The sequence below is a fragment of the Sturnus vulgaris genome, chromosome 3, assembly GCF_052056855.1.
Source record: "Sturnus vulgaris isolate bStuVul1 chromosome 3, bStuVul1.hap1, whole genome shotgun sequence".
Classification (NCBI taxonomy): Eukaryota; Metazoa; Chordata; class Aves; order Passeriformes; family Sturnidae; genus Sturnus; species Sturnus vulgaris.
This window is the reverse complement of record NC_142245.1, coordinates 95,740,421-95,761,874: the sequence shown is the minus strand read 5'-3', so window position 1 is coordinate 95,761,874 and position 21,454 is coordinate 95,740,421. Positions and strand designations below refer to the sequence as shown.

General features: G+C 41.3%; 1 protein-coding gene across 2 annotated transcripts; it reads left to right on the top strand.

Moving 5' to 3' along the window:
* The first annotated feature begins 7,021 nt into the window (after nucleotides 1-7,021).
* ALKAL2 (ALK and LTK ligand 2) lies at nucleotides 7,022-20,548 on the top strand. Of its 2 annotated transcripts, none has more exons than XM_088162348.1 (6): nucleotides 7,022-7,310; nucleotides 8,094-8,425; nucleotides 10,727-10,780; nucleotides 10,883-10,963; nucleotides 13,387-13,453; nucleotides 19,879-20,548. In XM_088162348.1, the coding sequence occupies exons 2-5, from the start codon at nucleotides 8,143-8,145 to the stop codon at nucleotides 13,449-13,451; spliced, it is 483 nt and encodes a 160-aa protein (XP_088018474.1). In that variant the 5' UTR covers nucleotides 7,022-7,310; nucleotides 8,094-8,142; the 3' UTR covers nucleotides 13,452-13,453; nucleotides 19,879-20,548. The 2 variants fall into 2 exon arrangements, with proteins under 2 accessions (XP_088018474.1, XP_014725027.2); XM_014869541.2 differs by having other exon boundaries at nucleotides 7,063-7,310; nucleotides 8,081-8,425.
* Nucleotides 20,549-21,454: the final 906 nt, after the last annotated feature.

Below are 21,454 nucleotides of genomic sequence, written 5' to 3'. Positions count from 1 at the left end.
CAGGGAACATTTTCTTCTTTACTATATTATCATGGAGGCATTACCAAAGTCTCTCATTGGCCCAGCTTTGGCCAGCAGCATGTCCATCTTCAAAGCCATCAAGGATTAGCTCTGCCAAACATCATGGAAGCTTCTGGAAGCTTCTCACAGAAGTGAGAAGTGGCCCCCCCCACCACTACCAAAAACCAGGCCATGCAAAACCTAAACAGTATGTTATAGCATTTTTACAATAATGTAATGTAAGACAAAGTAATTTTCTGTCTTAGGAGAAAGACCAGATTGTAATGGTCATATATAATTATTTTTTAATATTTTCTTTTTATTTGGACTAAAACTAAAGATATTGATAACTTTGGCCCATTGCCATACAAGATCTAAAAGATCTTGCATTTATAAAAATGGTCGACTCGAGGGAAAAAGGAAAAAAACCTTTTTATTAAGTTGCATAACTAAGTTGAGTTCACTGTGGTTCTACTCAACTTGCATTGATTCTTTGCTGCCTACAGTGGAAGCTGTGTACAGCTGCCTGACCATAAAGACATAGAACTATTTTTTTAAACTGATTTCAAGTCTTGAGGCTGCTTTTTGAAGCTGCTGCAGTTCCCAGTTTCTAATGCTTATTTTATTCGCATTTAGGACATGATGCAAAGAAACCTCATGTCAGTTCTACGAACTGGTAAAAGTCCCCAGAGCTTTTGTCTCTACACCTTGCAGCACAAGTAGGACCCACAGGTTGTGACTATAGCAGAAAACAAATGTGAAAACTGCCAGGGAGGTTTCCTGGCACTGGAACCCAGCCATCAATACTGTTAAATTGTTAGGGCAGTCCCTGGAATGTGGTTAGTCTGTGACAACTTTCCTGATCGATCCCTGTGTACTGTTGGGAAGCGAGGCTGCCCAGGAAGTGCTTCTAATGAGGACTTTGCGTAAGGCTGTCCTCTTGCAGGCAGTAAGAAGGATAGACAGAATGGATGTGGCCTATCCTGTGCCAGCTGGCTTAAGTGCCACAGACTTTATCAGTACTTGTGAGCGCATTATATTTATTCCTGCAGATGTATCCTGTGTATCCAGCTTCCTGCAGCTGAGCTGAACCAGGATGTTTTCTCTCCTCTAAAGGACAGCAAATTTGCATACAAGAAGAGACTACATTCACAACCCTCAGCTTGTGGATGTACAATACAGTATATTGAAAATATAGTCTGCACTTTAATATCTTTGCATCACTTCTAGTGTAGAATCAAGACAAGATACAAGCTGGACTCTGAAATCTAGAGACAGCTCTTAATAGTCTTCTGTTACTGTTGAATAAACTTTCTGCCTTTACTGTGAAGACAGCTTAATCCCATTATGAAGCTGGTCACCGGGAGGCTGACTGGGTACAGTTTGGGATGGTGGTGATGGTTTCAGGAAGAAGAAAACCTCTGGTCAACAGTAGACATGTGTAGGGGGCTCAGTGCTCCACTGTAGTTGTAGAACTGTTTATGTCCTGAAAAACAGCTGCCTGGAAGGGGTTTAACCCCCACTTCCTTCCTCAGCAGCTTTTGTAGGCATGTGATTTTCCAAGGGTGTGCTTGCCTACAAGAGGTCTCTGGAATATAGTCTGGCCAACAGGCCTCCTCCTTTACATCTGATCTGTAAGAATTCATCCAGTTCTCCACTGGATAGTCATGAGGCCTTCTTACTAAACCAGCAGCGTGCCTGCCTACTGATGACCTGCAGAAGGAAACAAGTACCTCAGCTTTTTATAGTTCTCAGTGTTTGTGCTAAGCATTCATATGCTGATGGTGAGTCATATGGGATATCCTTATGTTGCCTGAGATGGCATTTGTTTTTCAGCATAAATTTTTTAAGAAGTGGTGCAAAGACAATGTGAGATAAAAATTCTCAGATTTAGAGTACACTATCAAAACATGTCATCATTTATCAGCCATGGCTCTAAAAAACACATGTGATCCACTTGTCTCTTCGAGCTGAGAACCATGGCTGTGATGAAGGACAAAGCTACTCTGCTTCTAAAATTACTAAGTTCTTACGTACACTGAAGCTATCCTCTTTTCTTTGGCACAGAAAGACCAGAGTAGGCCAGAAAATGTAATGCATTCTATCAGCTAATGAGACATCAGCTAGGGCTTTTACTTGTAATCTTAATTTGATGTAGAAAGAGTTTCTGCAGCGAACTGCAGAGTTCTGCAGAGTTTAGCTGCAGCTAACTCTAAGTGAACAGATAAGAGTCCACAGTGAACCCACATGTAGCAGGCTCAGAGCTGCACAGTAGCTACAGAAGGTAGTTTCATAAAATGGCATTAACCCCTAACCCTCACTTACCTGCTTAAAAGGGGGTCTGGTCTATGTTAGTGTATTCCTGTAGGCAACAGTCTACAGTTGGAGAGATTTGACTTGCTTCACTGGGGCATTTATCTTTACTGTCTAAAAGAAAGTACCTCGGAAAACCTAAATACAGAATAATTGATAGGGATGGTCTCTGGAGATTTCAGGGGGTACCCTGAATACCATGAAAAGCATCTAAAAAGTGAGACTATCCTCTAAAGACTTACATTTCCTCCTGCTGGTTCAGTAGGATTCCCAAATGAACTTTGTGTTGATGCAGCACTGTTTCCCTGATGCAGCACTGCAAAGCTGATTGGACATAACTTTAAAACTGGCTCTATAACTGATGCATTTGCCAACTCAGAGCTGTCTTTAGCCTTGAATTTACAGGCAGAGAAAAGTTCTAGCCAAAAATCTAGTTGGGAATTTTTGTTGTGGTTTCTTTTTCCAACTTACGACCAAACATCAGGCCAGCCCTGGCTGCAGCTCTGATGAAACATTTGGGAACTGTATCAAAGTTCTTCAGTTTTGGTTGCAGTGATGATTAATGGGATTTTAATCTTGTTGGCATTTGCATCAGGTAGGAAGTGGGGAAAGCCCTTAAAATGCTCAATTGGCTTTAATACCCCTAACATCTGTTGAAGTTTTTGTTCTAGTTATATATGTTCTGTGGCTGATTTCAGTGCTATTGGAATTCTTACTGCCTCATCTTTAGTCTCCCCAGCAGCTGTCATTGGCCATTGCCTCTGAGAGTTGGAGGCTCACAGAGATGACTGAGCCAGGTGCATAAATATTATTTTATACTTATATACAATACATTATATTGAAAACATTCTGCATTTTCATTAACTTGGAACAGAGATTTTGGAAAGTATCATCTGTTGGATGCAGTGTGTGCATTTTTCTATACAGATTTTAAAAGTAACTATCACACATGCAGATTCCATGTGTGTGGTCAACATTTTGTGAGTTGAATTGCCATGTCAACCAACTGATAACTACTCAACCCAGCAGAATTACCAGCCCATGTCATCCATAATACTAACCTCTATTGGGATTGGTGTGTAACCTGAAGATTAAATACTGCTTTTCTTTCGTGAGGAGTGAAAAGTCTGGTTTTTAAACTAAGAGTTTTGTAAGTTGATGTGATATTTAAGAGAAAAAATGTATTTCAAAATATTTTTTGAGGTTCTGAGGTCAATAAAGAGCAATGCAAGAAGTATTTCTTTAATCTAGTAGTATAAATGTCCATTGGAATTTTCTTCTAAGCATACACTCAGTTCATGTATTGGTTATGAGCCTGATTTAGACAATCAACTCTGCTCTGCAATTACTTCAGAAAATGTTGCACTTGCTTTTATTAAATATAGATAGGAACTCTTATGTCTGTTATAATCAGCTGAAACAAGAGCATGCTTAAAACTGTAGAGCTCTTAGCATGAAAATTTCACCAGTCTTAGACAACAGAACCAAAGAGAACACATTTTCTTGTTTTCATGTATACCATGTAAGCAAAGGAAGTCAAGATATCTTTCTATCTTAGCACAGTATACTAGAATGGAACACTAGAATGGAATTGGTGAAAACAGTGACTAATGTGTGTTATTTAACAAAACTAGAAATTCTGCCTGGCATTTGTTCTGAATCCCAAATGTAGTGCCTTTGTTTCATAACCAAGGGAACAGGGAAGAGTACACCGGCTAAAACTATCCACCAAATGTTGCATTTGATCTCAATTTTGCATTCTTGCTTCCTGAGGTCTTTATCCTCAGGATCACAGCGTTTAGTTTAAGGACAGGGCATTTTCAATAACATTGTAGATCAATCTACACATAGATTTTGATTGTTAGAATTGTTGATTGAAGAGTTAACTGACTTCATGTCCTGTAAAAATAAGACAAAAAACATCCCATCACTTTTAAATGAAAACCACTCCTCTAGGACAAGCAAAAAAAAACCCCAAACTAATTGCATAGCATTAACTGTAGGGATCTGCTCTCTCAGGTACTTCTTGCTTTTTGAGACTGAGTTTCGTATGTCCCTCTCCACCTTCTTTCAAGGAAAGCAAGCAGGTTTTTGTCCTGGCAGGGAAGGTGTGTTCATCTTTCATCTCTGCCTGAAGGGATTAAAACTTACATCTTGTAATTCCTGGAAGAATGCTTTCTTCACCATCCTGGCTGTTTAGTGCTGACAAGAGTCAGGCGCTTCCCGGCATCCAGGGAAGAAGTCCAAGAACCTGTGAGCAGCCATGGCAAACAGTGCACCTACTCACTTTAGGAGCCTCAAGAGTCACGCTGAGGGTGAATGGAAGGCTGGGGGATTGTAGTTTTGACAATATATATGCAGAGTAGGAGCTTGGTAACATATAGGCAGTAATCATCTAGATGGCTAGCTTAGGTGGAGCCCTAAGAAAATATACTTAAGAAAATATAACCTGTTGGAATATTAAATTACCATCCTAAACCTATCAGTGGAAATTCCTATTTAATTATATTGCAGTCATGGGAGCTATTATATATCTTTGTATAATTCAATGTAAACAAATCAGAATAGACCCATGCCTCAGAGTCTGCATGCATAAAAGGACAACAAATTTTTCATCTACCTCATATCTCAGCTAATACCTTCATTGTACTTCGGGTCTATTTTTATATTAGTAAATTTAAAAGGAGTTCTCCTCAGCATTGGAATTCAACTGTTTATGACATTAACTTGTCCTTGGTGTGTCTTAGGGCAGTTCCAGCTATCCCATTCTCAGAGTCATGGTAGAGTTATCTCATAAGAGGGATTAATGCAGTTTTTGCATTAATGTCCACTGTCTTTCCAAAAGGAAGACTGCTACATAAACCATATTATTCAACTATTTGCTGGTTGTTCCTTGAGAGCTGGTCTCCATTGCAGAGCTAACAGGCATGTCAGGGTACATCCGAGAGTAGAAGCCTAGCATTCCCAACTTAGTGTGTACTCAAAACACAGGCTGCTCTTTTCTTATATGATGGTGACCAAAAACGACATGGAAATTGTAGCTCTAAGGAAGGGGACAATCCATCCAGGTGTTATGTGAAATCCTCTTTCAGTTATGCAGTTGCTTCTACTCTTTTCCAAAGAGATTACTTCAGGTGAAGGAGTACTTGCAATGTAATCTTAGGAACAGAATACATGCTGTATTCTGCATGCCTCGTTTTCCATTTTCCCTGTCTCCAATTGGTGACCTCAATGTGTCAATATTTGGAATGACTAACATGTAAATACAGCCATACCAAGTTATGTCATGCAAAGGGACATTCTTTCTCACTGTTGAACTGATTGTTCAATTTCTTTTTTCCCCCCTTAGTCTTCAGGTGACTGAAAACAAACCATGAAGCCAAGAGGAGGAAGGATTCTGGAAACCTGACAAAACAGTCTTGCCCAGTCTTGCCTCTGGGTCTCTTTCTTCATCATGTGGTGTGTATATTTTATCTTTTTGTACCTTCACTGTGACAGGACAGGCTGAGATCTTTGCAGTTAGACATGTGCCATTCATACGTTGGTTTCGAAGAGAAATCGATGGAGATGAAGAATTGGCGGGGGAGCGCAGGGGCACAGAGCGATGCGGGAGGTGACTGCGGCCGCCAAGCCTCACCTCAGGGAGCCGCGCGGGCCGGGCCGGGCCCCAGCGCTCGGGGCCGCGGGGCGCTCAGCGCCGCCTGGCGGCGGGAGGCGGCAGCGCCGGGAGCGCGCTGGGCTGCGGCCGCCGGGGGTCGCTGTTCCCGCGGCGCGCGGCCCCCGGAGAGGCGCTCCGGGGGTCGGGGAGCGCGCGCGGCAGCGGGGCCGAGGGACAGGTTCACCCACACGGGGAGGGAGCCAGGGAAGAACACCCCGAGCTCCGCCGGGTCGGGTTTCAGGAGGCTCCCCCCGCCGCGCCCCGAGGGGCTACGCGGGGAGGGCGGCAGCCCGCGTGTGCTCTGCGGAAGGGCTCTCGTTGGAAGGGGCTCGGCGCTCTCCGCAGACTTCCTCGCGCTTCAGTGCCCTTAGCTCAGGCTGTCACCTCTACCGAGGGGCCGGCAGCTGCGGGAGCGGACAGGGCGCTCCCGCCGATGGCACTGCCTTCGTCGTCCTCCTCCTTCTCCTTCTCTCCCGGCCCCGCTGGGAGCGCTTCCAGGCAGCGCCGCGCCGGGAGCCCAGGAAGCCGCCTGGCCACCCGGGACCGCCCGTGCCAAGAATCTGCGAGAGAGGCTGCACGCCCGCTCCCTCCCTCCAGCCAGACCCACTCCAGCCGCCTCTCCGCGGGCTTCCCGGCGGGCGGGAGCAGAAATAGCCTTCCCCTTCCCCGGCAGCTCGCCCCCGCCCCAACACCTCCCCTTCCCCGCCGCAGCCGGGCCCGGAGTTCCCGGTAAACAGGCGGCTTCCCCGCCCGCCCCCCGCGGGGCTGCGGCCGCGGGCCGGGGACCCGCCTGACGAGAGCTGCGCCAGGGACATCAATATTTCAGTGGCTCCTCAGCGCGGTTCTAATTAAGGGCTCGGGCGATGCGCGCCCCCCCCGTCCCCATCTTCCCGCCGCCGCCCCCTCCCACTCCAAACACACACACTTGGGACCGTCTCCTTACGTCGGAGAGCAGCGAAGGAGTGACTGAGCCCTGCCCGGGAGAACCGAGCAGGGGGAGGGACGGGGGGGACCGGGCGGGAGGGGAGAGAGGGCGGGAAGGGGGGGCTTGTGCAAGCAGCGACGCTCCCGAGGTTGCCAAGTGGACTTTTATTGTTTTCCACCCACTTCCAAGTCGATACTATCTGCCGTCTCATGTCCATCCTATAGCCTATATAAGCGGCTGCGCTGGGGCTGGCGGCGATGGAGTAGTTTGTGGATACGGCGGGAGCTCAGGGACGGGAGGGTAGCGGGCGGGCCAGCCGCGGAATACTCGGACTCCCTGCCGTTCGCGGGCTGCTGCCGTCCGGGGAGCGGCTCCTGGGGTGAAGACACCTCGGCTTCTGGGACAGAGACACAGGTAAAGCGGCCGGAGAGCGCCAGCAACCTCTTTTCCTTCTGTCTCCCTCCCCACGCCCCCATCCCTCCCGCCGCGCCGGGCCGGAGCGCTGCGTGCGGCGGGACCTGTGACAGCCCGCGGGCGGGAGCGGCCGCCGCTGGACCCCGCCAGAGTTGGCAGGGCACGGAGCGGCTGTGTGCCACGGGCGGTCAGTCGCCCGAAGGCGAGCGGCACCGGGACGATGCTGGCCGCCGCTCCGGGCTGCTCCTGCGGGGAAGGGGAGCGAAGAAAAAGGGGAAACTGGCGGTGCTGTTCCCCTGCCCCGGCCGGGTGCCCCCTAGGCGCGCACCTCCCGTCCTGCCGCTCTTGCCCGCAGCCCGGGCGCTGAGCCCCGCAGCGAGGGTGGGCACAGCCGCCGCGGGTCTCCGGCAGAAACTTCGGGGAAAGTTGTCGCCCCTCGCCCGTGCTCCTCCGCTCCGCGGCAGGGCGGGGATCTGCTCCGCCGGGACATCCCCAGCCTGGCCCCGCTCCGGGGCTCTGCTCCGGCTGCGGCGAGGCCGTGCGGGCGCCGCCCGCAGCGCTGGGGCGGCTCTGCCCGGGGCCGGCGCTCTGGGGCACGGGGACAGCGGCGGAGCCCCGGACCCCCCGCCCCGTCCCGCTCCTTCAGCCCCCGCAGCCCTGAGCGGTCTGTGCCCCGCCTTGTGTAACCTGCCAAGTGCTCCCCGCTCTTTCCTCCGCTAATGTTTCCCATTCCACCCCTACGAGTCTCCCTACCTTCGACCCACCCCCAGTTTTCTCTTCCAGTGAAACAAGAGATCTCACATAGCAGCGGATCCTTCCTCTTCATCCCCTCATGCACTCTTCAGGTCGGACTGCAATGAGTGGATTGAGGTCTTCTGGGCTGCTGGGGCTGGTACTTTTAATGCTCTCAGCAGGATACTGCAAAGAAAAAACGGACTCCACAGATTTGAAGGACAAACAAAGTCTCTTAAATCTCATCATGGAGATCATTCAGGAACTGAAAAGGTACCACATGGAGAAGGACAGTGGGATGCAGTACTTCTCCAAGCATGACTATAACTTGGATCGAAGGGAAGTGGCTGACTACGGAGGATACCAGGACGAGCAGAGAGTTGGTAAGTCACAGTCCTTTTTTTTTTCCCTAGGGTGCCTCGGTGAATGAGATAGTTCATCAGATTACTAATTTTGTATTAAGAGTTCACCACTCAAAATACCTGCAGATTCCCTTTGGTATCAGAAACAGACACAGATGGCAAATTTGGAATAGAAAACCTCCATTCATCTCTCAGAGTCTTTTACTCTCTGGATAATGTACTCAGCTGATAGTCCAACTTCCTGTGGCTTTGAATAAAACCTAATAATATGGGAAAAGACTGAAATGGGCTGAGATCAAAGAAACAAGGGATGAAAACGCTTTTTCCTGGAAGGTTACCATTTATTATCATGTGCTTGGTTTAAGTGTTTCTTGGAAATGACCTTAGCAAGAATTCTCCTGCAGGACTGTAGCATGTCCTTGAAGACCTTACATATAGAAGTCTTCCCTGCATCTCAGCCTCACTGAACTGTTCACCCTGCTTGTTAGTTCCTTTTGTACTCCAGAGGTAGCACCTTTGAAATACTAAGGAACTGAGACTGTACTCCTCTGTTACTGTGCAGGCTGTGACCAGTTTGGGACACTCCTGCAGTCATCCTTCTGCTCGTTTGACTGGCTCTTCTCTAACCTGCTTAGTTGGTGATGTACTTCTGTGCATCCAGTTGAAACTTGATTTAGTTTCTCCTGCTGCCATGTCTAATTTAGTGTTCCCTGTCACTCCCAAGCCCCTACAGCGTTACTGCTGCCCATCTGACCCCTCCAGCAATTATCTACTCACCTTTTCCCAAACTGGCTTTCATTTTGATAGTATGCTATTTATTTTGTCTTTATTGATCTCGTAAAACTTCATTGTACCTTTTTGTCATTCTCATTCATACTCAAATATCCTCATAATTTGCATTTATTAGTGGCTGTCATGAAGATGTTGCTTCTTCATTTGGTTGATTAATGAATGCACAGTGGAAGACAATTTCGTTCTACTTAAGGTCAACACAGGAGAGAACATTTTGTTTTACATATGTCGAAGAGTCAAAGAGGCCAGACCGTGTCCTGCCCAACTCTAAATCTCATCTTGGAACATGGGCATAGTTTTTGGTCACCCTGTTGGTGCCAAACATCTGGCTTGTGTGGAACAGTTATCTACAAAATTAATAATCCTGCTTCAGAACAGATTAGTGGTAGTGTTGCTACTGATTCTGAAACAGGATTTTTCATTCTGTTATTATAATGGAGTTTTTCCCAGCAACTCTGAAAAGGAACTACTAGTTAGAGTCTTTCATTTCAGTTTTGGCATCACTTTCCTAGTGAGCTTGTCCCATGGGAAATTTCTGAGTGAAGCATGTGTGTTTTTAATGCTCTTCATGACATAATTAGGTCAAATAGGATAAGGTCAATTTTACTTACACTGACTAAAGTTAGAAGTAAATGAAGAATGACTTTCGAGAAGTGTCTAAATTCACAAGTGAATCGGATCTGGATGGAAATGCTCTCTGCTTTATATCTGATAAGAGGTGCCAGGGGAATGAGAAAGGCTGCTCAAGCATTCATGGTCAAGTAAATAAAGCACCATATAGCATATCATACACAATCAGCACTAAGCTATCAGCATAGAGTTTGTAACGGAAAGCAATCAAAGATAGCTGTAAATCAGGAAGTCACAAGCAGGGGTTAGGGCTAAAATGGATTTCAGTAAACCAGTTTCATTTTGCCATCTGCTGAACACAAAACACAAGGCGGTAAACCACAAACATAGGGAGCCAGAAGAGAGCAATTTGCTTGGAATCATTTCCTGTGAATTTTATTTACTGCTGGGGAGGAGGGAGGGAGGGAGGGAAGATTCCTGTAAGTAGATCAATCCAGTTTCACAATTACAGTAGAACAGTGCTTCTACAGACATACCTGGGACAGAATAGTGGTTACATTTGCATAAGAGGATTAGAAGACACAACCCCAAACATGAATATATTTTTGGGTCTTTACCACTCATGTAATAGGAAAGAATTTAAATCTAGGTAAATTTGATAATATAGCCCATAGAGAGCTAAAACCTGACTCTTAGGTAATAACCATCATCATTAATGATTTCACACCTAACAGACACTGTTCCATCAGTACTGTGTTTTACAGAGAATTTTACAAGGTCTCCCTAAGTAAAGTGAATGCTTGCAATTTGGCCTACTGTATGCAAAGGACTTTCGACCTCCGTGCACCTGCCAAGATGCGCTGGTGATGTTGATGGACAGAATATTCCTTGTCCTCATACTATGCTTGGCAAGCATAGGTCCAGTGCAGCAGAGTAACTGTTCTTTTTTCTGTCCAACAGAAATAGTTCCCAGAGATCTGAGGATGAAAGACAAGTTCTTGAAGCATTTAACAGGTAGGTTTTAATTTTGCATTGTTATCCATACTTCACATGCATATTGTAAGATACAATGTGAGCTCTGCTGATTCATAACTTTTTATTTTTTATATATTTCAGGTCCACTCTACTTTAGCCCAAAATGTAGCAAACACTTCCATCGGCTTTATCACAATACAAGGGACTGCACCATCCCAGCATGTAAGTAATAGAAGCAGACACTTCCCTAAAACAAGAGGAAACTCTAAAATTTATTAGCTCTATCAAGTATCAGTAGTGATACAATGTCAGAATGCATTGCCTGCAAAGAAAAAGTTGGACTGCTCTAAAATGTACTAAGTATTCTCTACAGTATTGCTAGAACAGCTTTAGCATTACAGAGAGGAAAATGGAAATAAAACTCTCTCATTGCAAATACACTGTGTAGTATGGCTGTAAACACTGCATCCATAGGTACGTATTGTGTGTATTTACGTCATGGGTTCCAAACCAAGTGTTTGCTTTTCATAGGAACATGACTCCTCTCACAAATACCTTATCTTTAATATCCAGTGCTGTAAATTCAATATAGGATCACAAATCCACGTGGAGTTATTTACTTTTCATTGATTATTTATGTAGGACACATTTTATAGACATTTACTATTTTGACTGTTCAGCTACCAATCTACCAGTGATGCTGACAATGAATCTTTGCAACATTTTTCTTCAGTGAATTATAAAAGGATACGTTCTTAGCTTAAAAAAAATATAAGTGCAGATGGACACAACTAAGACACAACTAAGCAAATGCAGCTTATGATACCTCATCACTGTTGACAGTAGCGAGAATTAAATAAGAATCAAACACTGACATTTATCAGATAGTCAGTAGATGTGACTCCAGATTCATACTGAGGTGGACCTGTTGAGTAAGCAGATGCTATTTTAGTACAGGCTTTTCAGAATGGAAGCACACTTTATTTTACTTGTCTGAGGTCAACCAGTTGGGTCAGTAGCAGAGCTGAGAATAGAAACAAGAGTTACAGATTCCAAGTTTCAAGTATTAATAAATATGTCAGCCCAGTGCATTTTAAAGGCATATTTGGTAAGAATTGTGGACATTTTCTCGATTTGTAAGGCTTCAGATTAGGAATTCCTTGGAAAGACAAGGTTTTTTAGATGACAGGTAACCAGATCACACTCTGTTTACATGGATGGAGATGTAAGTTGTTCATAACTTGTCTGTTCTGAACAAGCAACAGTCATATAACCTTCTTCATAAGGATCATAGCGCAAACATCATTTGGCTCAGCACTAACGAGTACTCCAAGCTGTGAAGCTAAAAACTAGTTGGCCTTAAAGGCTGTAAATTAGCCTTTTCCTCCTGACAGGTGACATATCCTCCAACATAATGTCTGGATAATGGAGGATAATTTGTATGAGTGGCAATTATACCATAACTATGCTGTGAGTTGGGGTTTGTTAACATTTCATCTCCAGAAAACATTAGATGTAGTTACTCATTAATGAAATAATGCCTAAAAAAAGTGAACATCACTTACTGGGCTGGATTAAGTAGCATCTCTTTAATGTAACTTTCTTTTAGGAAAATGAGATGAACAGCCTGCTTTAACTCTTCATGCACAGAACGATGTTACTTTTTGATTATATCCTGACTTCAAATTATACTGTTGGTTCTGTGTAGAAATCTGAAGGCCAAACAGCAAAGAAAGTAAAAGTGTCTCTGATGCTGTGGTGTGGTAGCCAATACAAAAGCATTGTGTTGGCTTACCTTCTGGTACTTTGTAGTACTTCTAGTGCCTTCTAGTGTAGTAGCATTGGTACCTGAAAAATAATTTCTTTCCTATCTGTCCACAACCAACTTTCACAATATTTGCTTTCAGTTTTTCATGTAAATGAAAAAAACCCCAACCTTCTAAACAATTTCTTAAGTTTTGCATTGGTTCTGTGTCTTACTATGAATGCATCAAAAAGCTGAAGGTACCTAAAAAATGAACAACTAACAATAGGACTTCTGTGGGAAAATCAATTTTACTAGTTTTAAGATGAAACTTGATACTCTTATGAATGTTTATGATATGGTCATCTACTTGAGTTAGACTTAAGATTTGTATGACTAGAAGGTTTATTTGTCTAATTTAACAGCTTTCGCAGGAAGAAAATCTATTGGAGAGTGGCATTACTTAATATTAAGTTGACAGACTTGCTCATTGAGGGCTGGATTTCAAGGTGGATGAGCACTATTTATCCTTTCTCTAATATGGAAATATTACAGTTACATGTTTAGATCCCACACGGAAGCACAGGCACAGATGTATAAATTTTTATACATACACTTGGAGAGCGTCCAAGCACATTCATGCTGTTTGTTTACAGACAGAACATATGCAGAAGTCAGTTGCATAGTTACACGTGCCATTAGACATGGCTTTTAGTTATTACCCAATTTTTACACATTCCTCTTTTAAGTCAAAAGAGTTGATTTTTATTCTGTTGCAATCTAAAGTATTCATTGAACTTTGCTATGACACTAATATGCATACTGAAAACAATTCTGATTTTTAAAGGCAAATTTTATTACTTTGGTAATCTAGTCATGTTTTTTTTATTTTTTCATACAGACTATAAAAGATGTGCCAGGCTTCTTACTCGATTGGCAGTAAGCCCTATGTGCATGGAAGGATAAAGGTAAGCTTTTTCTTAGCAGAAATGACATTCCACTGCATAGCAAAGCAGTGGATGTTGTGTTTCATACATGAAAATTCATGGGGTATAACAACTCTCCTTCAGATAAGGTATTCCCCTCCCAGAGGACTTAAGTAACTGTCTTAATCTGGCAAATTTTGGCATTAAGGAAAGGGTACCCCCTACTGGAAGTCATTACATAAATGTCCATGTGCATCATCTGTGAATTATTTATAGCAGCATACAGTTAGCAGATAGTGAATTTGTTGTTACAGAACAAAACACAACAGCTGTGGCTTATTTTTCAAGAGTTTACTTAGTACACAATTGCCTGCATCGGCAGCAGCAAACATCAGTCTTTTATGTGTGCAGCTGTAGATCTGTGCTGTACTCAGTAGTACTCATGGTATGAGTTAATATATACATAGCTATACACATCAAAGATTTATAAATGCAGATAGGTTGTACGTGCTTTTATAGTAATTCAGTTAAAATGTATTGATAGTAGCATTGATAAACTAACTTCGAGCTCGTTGGATTTTTTAGGATTTCCTTGTGTACTCCTCTCATGTCTAGAGGTTAATTCCTTCCTTTGCCTAGATGGGCCTCTATTTCCCACAAATACTTAGGAAATATCATGCACTAAAATGAAAACAAAAGCCAATCAACCAAACCAAAAAGTCCTCCCAAACTATCTGTATTTTAGAGAACTGTAACATAAGAATACAGAAGGACTAATTTACATTCTGTCTTGAACATTTACCTAAGACAAAACGTGATCTTGGATAAAGGGATATGATGACCATGCAGATTTGTCAGTAACAAATGCTGTCAAGCCAAGATGCTTTAACTCTGTGATGAAATAGACATCTTGTGGAAGGAATCAGTGAGGAAAGTAATAACTATTAAGTATTTTATTTTATTTTAAGCATTGACAGTTTTGCACTTCACTCTCACAAGGAAGCTGGGGAAATAAGATCAAGATAAATGTAAAAATGACTGGAAAAAGATACATAAGTAAGTTGTTAGTGCTTCATTGTCAAAACTGGGAAAATGTACTGGCCAGTGTCACACAGTGTCATTATGGTTTTGATACTGTTCAGTATTTTCATTAATAACTTGGGTGATAGAATACTGTATTTATGTACTTCAGTATTATAGGACAATCAACCATGATACAGTACAACCTTGAAATTAAAAATAATCTTGGAAAATAAGCCAAATAGTCTAAAAACAGGATAACAGATAACAAGCAGCATTATGAAGTCCTGTAGGATTAATCAACTGCAGAAATACCAGGAATTTGGTGAATAGTTAGATAGTGCTGTTGAAAACACTGATTTTGTCATGGACTGCAAACTAAGCAAGTCAGCAGTGTTACACTTGGAGAAAGTAAAACAATACTGGAATTTATAAATAGAATCGTTGTTTATGAAACTTTTGACATAATTACTGTTACTGGAATATCTTTAATTAAGGGCACTGCACTTGAAGACACATGGGTTCTTCTTGTAAGAGTCCAAAGAAGAGCAACGTGGATGACCAAAGGTCTAGAAATCTCAGTATACAAGAACAGTTACAGGATTTAGGATTATTTAATCTAAAACAAACATGACTGCAGGAAAACTTGATGGAGCTATTCAAGTCATTCTCTCTATCCAGTCTGGATAAATGAGACATAATTTGTTAAATTTTGCAAATGGGTGAATAATGTTTTTACCAATACCAATAAGCAGATATATCAAGAGTGTGAAATTCTTTTCTCCCTTTCTTTAGAAAATTGTATCCGTATCTTAACAACCTGTCATGTCAAAATGAACTTGTAATATGAAGGAATAGCAACTAAAGTAGTTCATATCTCAAGATGGGAGTCTATTCAAAAATGTAATCTCTCAAACATCCTTTGCTCAACACATTTCTATGTCAATAACAACTGTCCACTTACTTTATTCACACAGACACAAATCGGTAGTGGTAGACTCCTTAAGCAGCCTCGATTAGCAGATAGAAGACTATCCTCTACCACATACATCTGGAGATGCACTGGTGTCTCTGTAAGATTAAGCCTCTTTTCTCCTCAGGGCTTTTCCAATGCATCAGTTCAATTCCTGTGAAACAAATTAGGTTTCCTGTTTTGTTCAGTATCTGATTTTTGTTTCATTGCAGGTTTATAAGTGGGCTGGGCTATAGATGGACTAGTACTTTGGCAAACTGGTAGTTTTGTTGGATTTTTCAGATCTGTGGACATCTATCCATGTTTAGAGATCAATTTGGAGAGAAGAAAAAATATAACTTTTATTTGTACTTATAGTGCATTTTGGAGTAGTACAACTTCAAAGCACAAAAGACATTGAAACTCAGAGCTAAGATCAAACAAGAAAATAATATATGAAAACAGGAGTTAGACATGTTAGTGTCACAACACATACCTAAGTGGGCACATGTATGGCATGATGTGTCTTATGAAGCCTTCACTTTTTCTCATGTATCCTATACCCAGTAACAGCCCTTCAACTTGTTGAGATTGCATGAATGTGAATGAAACCAGAGCAGCAGATTTGCATTATCAGATCTCTCAGTAATGCTTTTTTTTTTTTTTTTCCAGTCAGCCATCCAGGCTGTACTCCCTGGCTGCCACCAGCACCACCTCTAATTAATTTTATTCTGTAATCCCTTCTCGTGGTCAACACAGCTATGCTAGTGTCCTGTCCTTGATGCTTCTGGGTTTTTTTTTGTTCTGTTCTTCAGCCTTTTTCTTTTGCCAGCTTCCTAATAGTTCCCATATTCCATGCTTGCTTTGCTCCACTCCGTGCAGATCCATCCTACAACTGTTAAGTTGTCCATATCTGCAGTAGGTAAGAGATGCCAGGAACACAATTCCTGAAGTCTTCACCTAAATAAAGTCCACAATTCAGATCATGAGCAGTTCCTGTGACAAACAGTGATGAATCTGAAAACCCCTTTGACAGCATTTGTCACAGCCACTTTGGCTACAGCCATACAGATTTTACTGCTTCTGTTTGAAAACTGCAGGTGCTGCTGTTGGTGCCCTCCCTTTTCCATTCCTGTTCTTTCTGTGTTAGCTGGACACCAACACTGATCTCATAACTTACCTTGAAAACTCCTTGCACTGTCAGGAGTAGTTCAGGGACTAAGGACTGCATTATCACATATTATTACATACTTCTGTTTTGAAGATTTCTTCTTATTTCTGTACTGACAAATATTAATGGAGTTTTAAAAACTTCTAAAGCATCTACAGTTATTTCAAATAAAGTAAAACTAATGACACACACTAATAAATACAAGACTGGTGCAAGCAGTTGGAGTCTTGGGCTAAGCAGAGAAAATGAGGTTTATCTATTATAAGTGCGTTAACAAAATCTACCAGCTGCTTGTTTCCTTAAGATGCAGATGCAAATAATTAATATTTGTACATACAGGTCAAGTATTCTTCACAAAATTCCTAACTAGCTTAAAACTGAAATTTCCTTTGGAACTCAGAAAAATCTGTGTAAACTCCTCAAGATGTACTGACCATACTAGTAATTTGTGACAAATGCTGAAAATACAAGATAAAGTTGGAAACTTAAAATATATGAAGAAAAAACTGAAATACTCCACTAAATATCCCATTCCTATCCACCATATTATATATCCATTTTTTCAAATTATTCTTAAACCAAGATATTTGGGCACTTGAATTTTGCTTCAAGTATTTTGTAACAATGGAAACAGCAGCCCTTAATTGCATTCTCTTGTAGATTGCTGCTTTCTGAGTAACACCGAGTGCATTGAAGAAGTGTCAGACACTTGAATGTCATAAAAGTGAAGGTGAAATTAAGATGAGGGATTTGTGTATTATTCAGTGAAGACCTGTTTTCTAGAAAGTATAGCTTGATCTGTTTTATACAGCTGCTCAGGGTATATTCATTCACCGTTTCTTGGTGCCAGGAAGTGGTTCTCAAGTCAACTAATACAAGACTTTTATCAGAACTACTGCTTTGAGTTAAAAAGGCATACCTGTGCATGGTTACTACTGTAGCACTGTCCAGGTTTATTAAAAAGCAACTCATAGTTTTCCTTGCTGTGGGATAACTGTAGCTGGCACCAGATGGAACATTAAGAGCATCACAGTCTTCAGTGCATGGATCTCTGTGATCACATTACAGCAGAATTCCTGGATGTGCACACTTAGGAAAATAATTGTTTTAATGTAAGCATGGGAAGTTCTACTACAAAATCCTACTGGCACAGTATTTTAAAGTTTATATTGATATTTAAACTACTAAATTCTTCTCATACAGATTAGCTTTTTCTTACAGAGTTTATCATAATGCACAGGTAATAACCAGAATCAAATTTGGAAAGCTTCAATATGCCTTTACAGTCGCTTTCCTTGGTGCTTTTAGAAGTTACCACAGTTGGCTGGGGAGTTGTATAGTTACCTATGTTTTCAACAGAGGCTGTAGTCAAATTGCATTCAGGATATCCACTAAGACTATCCACCATCCTTCAGCTAGCTAAGTTTCAGCCTAATATTCCTAGACTGATGCATATAACAAGACTATATGAAATTAAAAAAAAAAAAAAAAAAGTAAAACAGATTTATCAGTGCTAAAAATCTGGGGTTTACCCAAGGGTTTCTGAAAAGGCCAGGGGTTTAGAAAACTGTGAGTTAGCTGATACAAAACTGTTAGGTTACCCATACAAAAGCAGGTGTAGATGAGATAAAAATGAACATTCTTAACAACTGTTTTTCACCTCCAGTGAGCTGCATATTCCCATTGGTAATGAAAAAAGTTTTTATTACATTTTCAGTGTTTAACTTGTAGATTGTACCACATACTCATCAAACCAAAAGCGTGTTAATTTCTTCTAAACATCACTTTTTAACATCGTATCTTAAATAAAATAGAGTAGGAGCATACATACAGAAAATAAGCTAGATGAAAATGCAAGACAAGGAAAATTTGCATCAGTTTCCTCCTCTAAGGAAGGGTATTAAAAAAAAATAAAAGTAATTGTCCTATCTGCAAAGCCAGAAAAAAACCCTAGATTACATTAAGATTTTCTGTAACATTATTACATTTCCTAATAGCTTTCAAAAATTGCAAAACTTAATGTTTAAATACTACTAACAAGTATTTCTGTATGCACCAATAGCTTGATTTGCAATGGATTATGTCAAGTCCAACTGACTTTGCATACAAATGATTCCATTACAAATTGTACTTAAGCAGTAGAAAATGTAGAGAAGCTCAGAGTATCAGAGAATTCGCACTGATCATGGGGAAGACAGTTACCTATGTTCAGACAGACAGTATGGAAGTTTGAACTGTGAAAAATATCATCAGCAGAATTCTAGTATCAGATTACCACTGTTTTTTTTATCTCCCCCCTGAATTTTTGATGGCTGTAAGAAACCAAAGCTTCATCTGGGTCTGTTTGCATATAAGAATCTTTCAGCTGTGTAGTTCCTGCTGACTGAAAAGACACTGTACATTTTTTACTTCTAAACAAGAACAACAGGCATAGAAACAGGTGAAACTGAGTGGACAGACTTGCAGGATTCAGTGCTCACCTGTCTAGAAGAGGATAGACTTCTAAGATATGTGTATATGCAGTTCCACTACATTTTCTTAAAATATTTAAAGGTGTGGGGGAGTAGGGTTATGAAAACCTTCACTGCTCAACCTCTGAATCAACATTTCTAGAATAGAGACAAAATACATACATAAGCAATGTGGAAACCTGTAATTTTGTATTGGTGATTTTGATATCAGTGTCATAGGCATGGTGGTGATTTCATTCTAAGAAACTCTTCTGGAAGACTTAATAGAACAGGCAGCAAATTGAACCACTGAAGCTCCTGCTTAGTTTGTGGTGGCTCAGTGTTGGCATTTTCCAGGGGCTGTAAGTTACTTCTATTTGTTTCTTGTTTATATGAATCCAAGTTTCTTCACAAATGGGCCAATGAAACATCAAATCCTTCCTAGATCCTTAAGATGGGCATGCCATCAATGGCTCCTGACACCAAGGTATTTAGACAGCATTTTGCAATCTGTTAATGCTATTCCTGAGGTTTATTCACTTTTTGACTTCACAGATGCAGTCATTGGAACAGATTAACTATAAGCACATTTTTAATAGGTAGAACTGGATTTCCCTAGTGTGTCTACCAAAAATGAACCATCAAAAAAAGTGATGCTTTCCAGAATTTTGGCCTTGATTAACAAAAGGAAGCATTAATATAGCAGTCAGGTTGATATGAACTGAGCTAAATCTGAAATTCACTGATCTTTCCAAAGTTATTACTGAATTCTCCAGTTTATTTACTATTTTCACTATGATAAACACATTCTCAAACACGTTTGTGAATATAAAAATAATGAAAGGCAATTTTCTTCTTTCTTTTAATCCACCAGATGTTATTACCATGACAAGAAACACCAAGAACCAAGAGAAGTGCCTTGGAAACCAACAGGGAAATAGAACTTACTACCTTTTAGCAAATTCCATTGTGAACAAGAGATTTATTTTTGCAGATTGACAGACTACTTCCCATAATTCTTTTAACATGCATTTTGTATGTCATCGACAGTTTGCAGATTGACATTCTCTACCGTAGCATAACTGCCAGTAGTACTTAATGCTCCGTACTTAAAAACACACTACAATTGATGTGTAATGCTGCCAAAAATTATGTAAACACAAATATTTCACCAAGAAAATTCATGTTCTATTGCTTAATTCTACAGTTTTAAGGAATGTTTGTTTGTATATCTAGAACTACTACAGATCTGCTCCACCATAGTTGTGGTCACTTGATATCCTTCATGCTTATACAATTTTTTAAAAGTTTGGTTAAAACAGACTTGCATTGGGGTCACATTGTACCCTGGAGTACAAATTGCATGACAAACAGGAACAGTAATTCCAAGTAGGCATACTTTTTGGGATAGTGGAGCATGGATTTTGTATACAAACACAAGCTGCCATTAATTTACTTTATATAATGTATAAAACATTCCAGCGAACGTGCAATATGTAAATACTGTAAATAACAAGCATAAGTAATAAAGTGTTTGGTATTAAGTTGTTCTCAGTTTGCTTTCTATTCACTGAATCCAGGTAAACAAACTACCTTCTGTTAGCTACTATCATTTATCCACACTTAAACTTATTTCCACAAAGATTTGACTTGTAGAAGATGTACTCACTTCAGAGTTCAGTAACTTGGACACCCTGGATTTATGAGGACAGAGAGATGTTTCAAACCCACAGAATGCCCAGACTACAAGGCTGCTCAAATTCTCTACAGCTTTATAAAACTGAATATTTTTGTAGGCTAACAGATATTCTGAGGTTTTTGTTTGGGGTTTGAGTTTGATTTGGGAAGGGGCTTTTTGTTTGTTTTTTAATAACGTGTAATCTGTTCATGATACTGCAAGGCAGTCTAATCAGAAAATACCCAGTAAATCATTTTAGTATTGTGGAATTTTTAAGGAGTTAGTGCTACTCCAAAAACCATGACACACATTTCCGTTTCTTCCTTAAATCAGATATTAATTCCAGTTGTCACAGTAAAATTACTCAAACAGGAAGAAAATTTTTATGTGTGATCTATAAATCCATATATTGGGTTTGCAAGGCCAAGCTTTGGTAGTGGAGGGGCTACAGGGCTGACTTCTGGGAGCAGCTGCCAGAAGCTTCCTCCATGTCCAGCAATGCCAGACAGCTCCAGGATGATGTGCTGGGCCAAGCAGAAATGGTAACACCTATAGGATAAGACAGCTGAAAAAGGAAAAGTTATTGCACAGTTGTAATTGCAGCCCCAGAAGAGCAGAGTAAAAACATGTGATAAGAACAACTCTGCAGACACCAAGGTCAGTGCAGGAGGGGCAGGAGGTGCTCCAGGTACCAGAGCTGAGATTCCCCTGCAGCCCATGGTGAGACCATGGTGAGGCAGCTGTGCCCCTGCAGCCCATGGAGAACCACAGG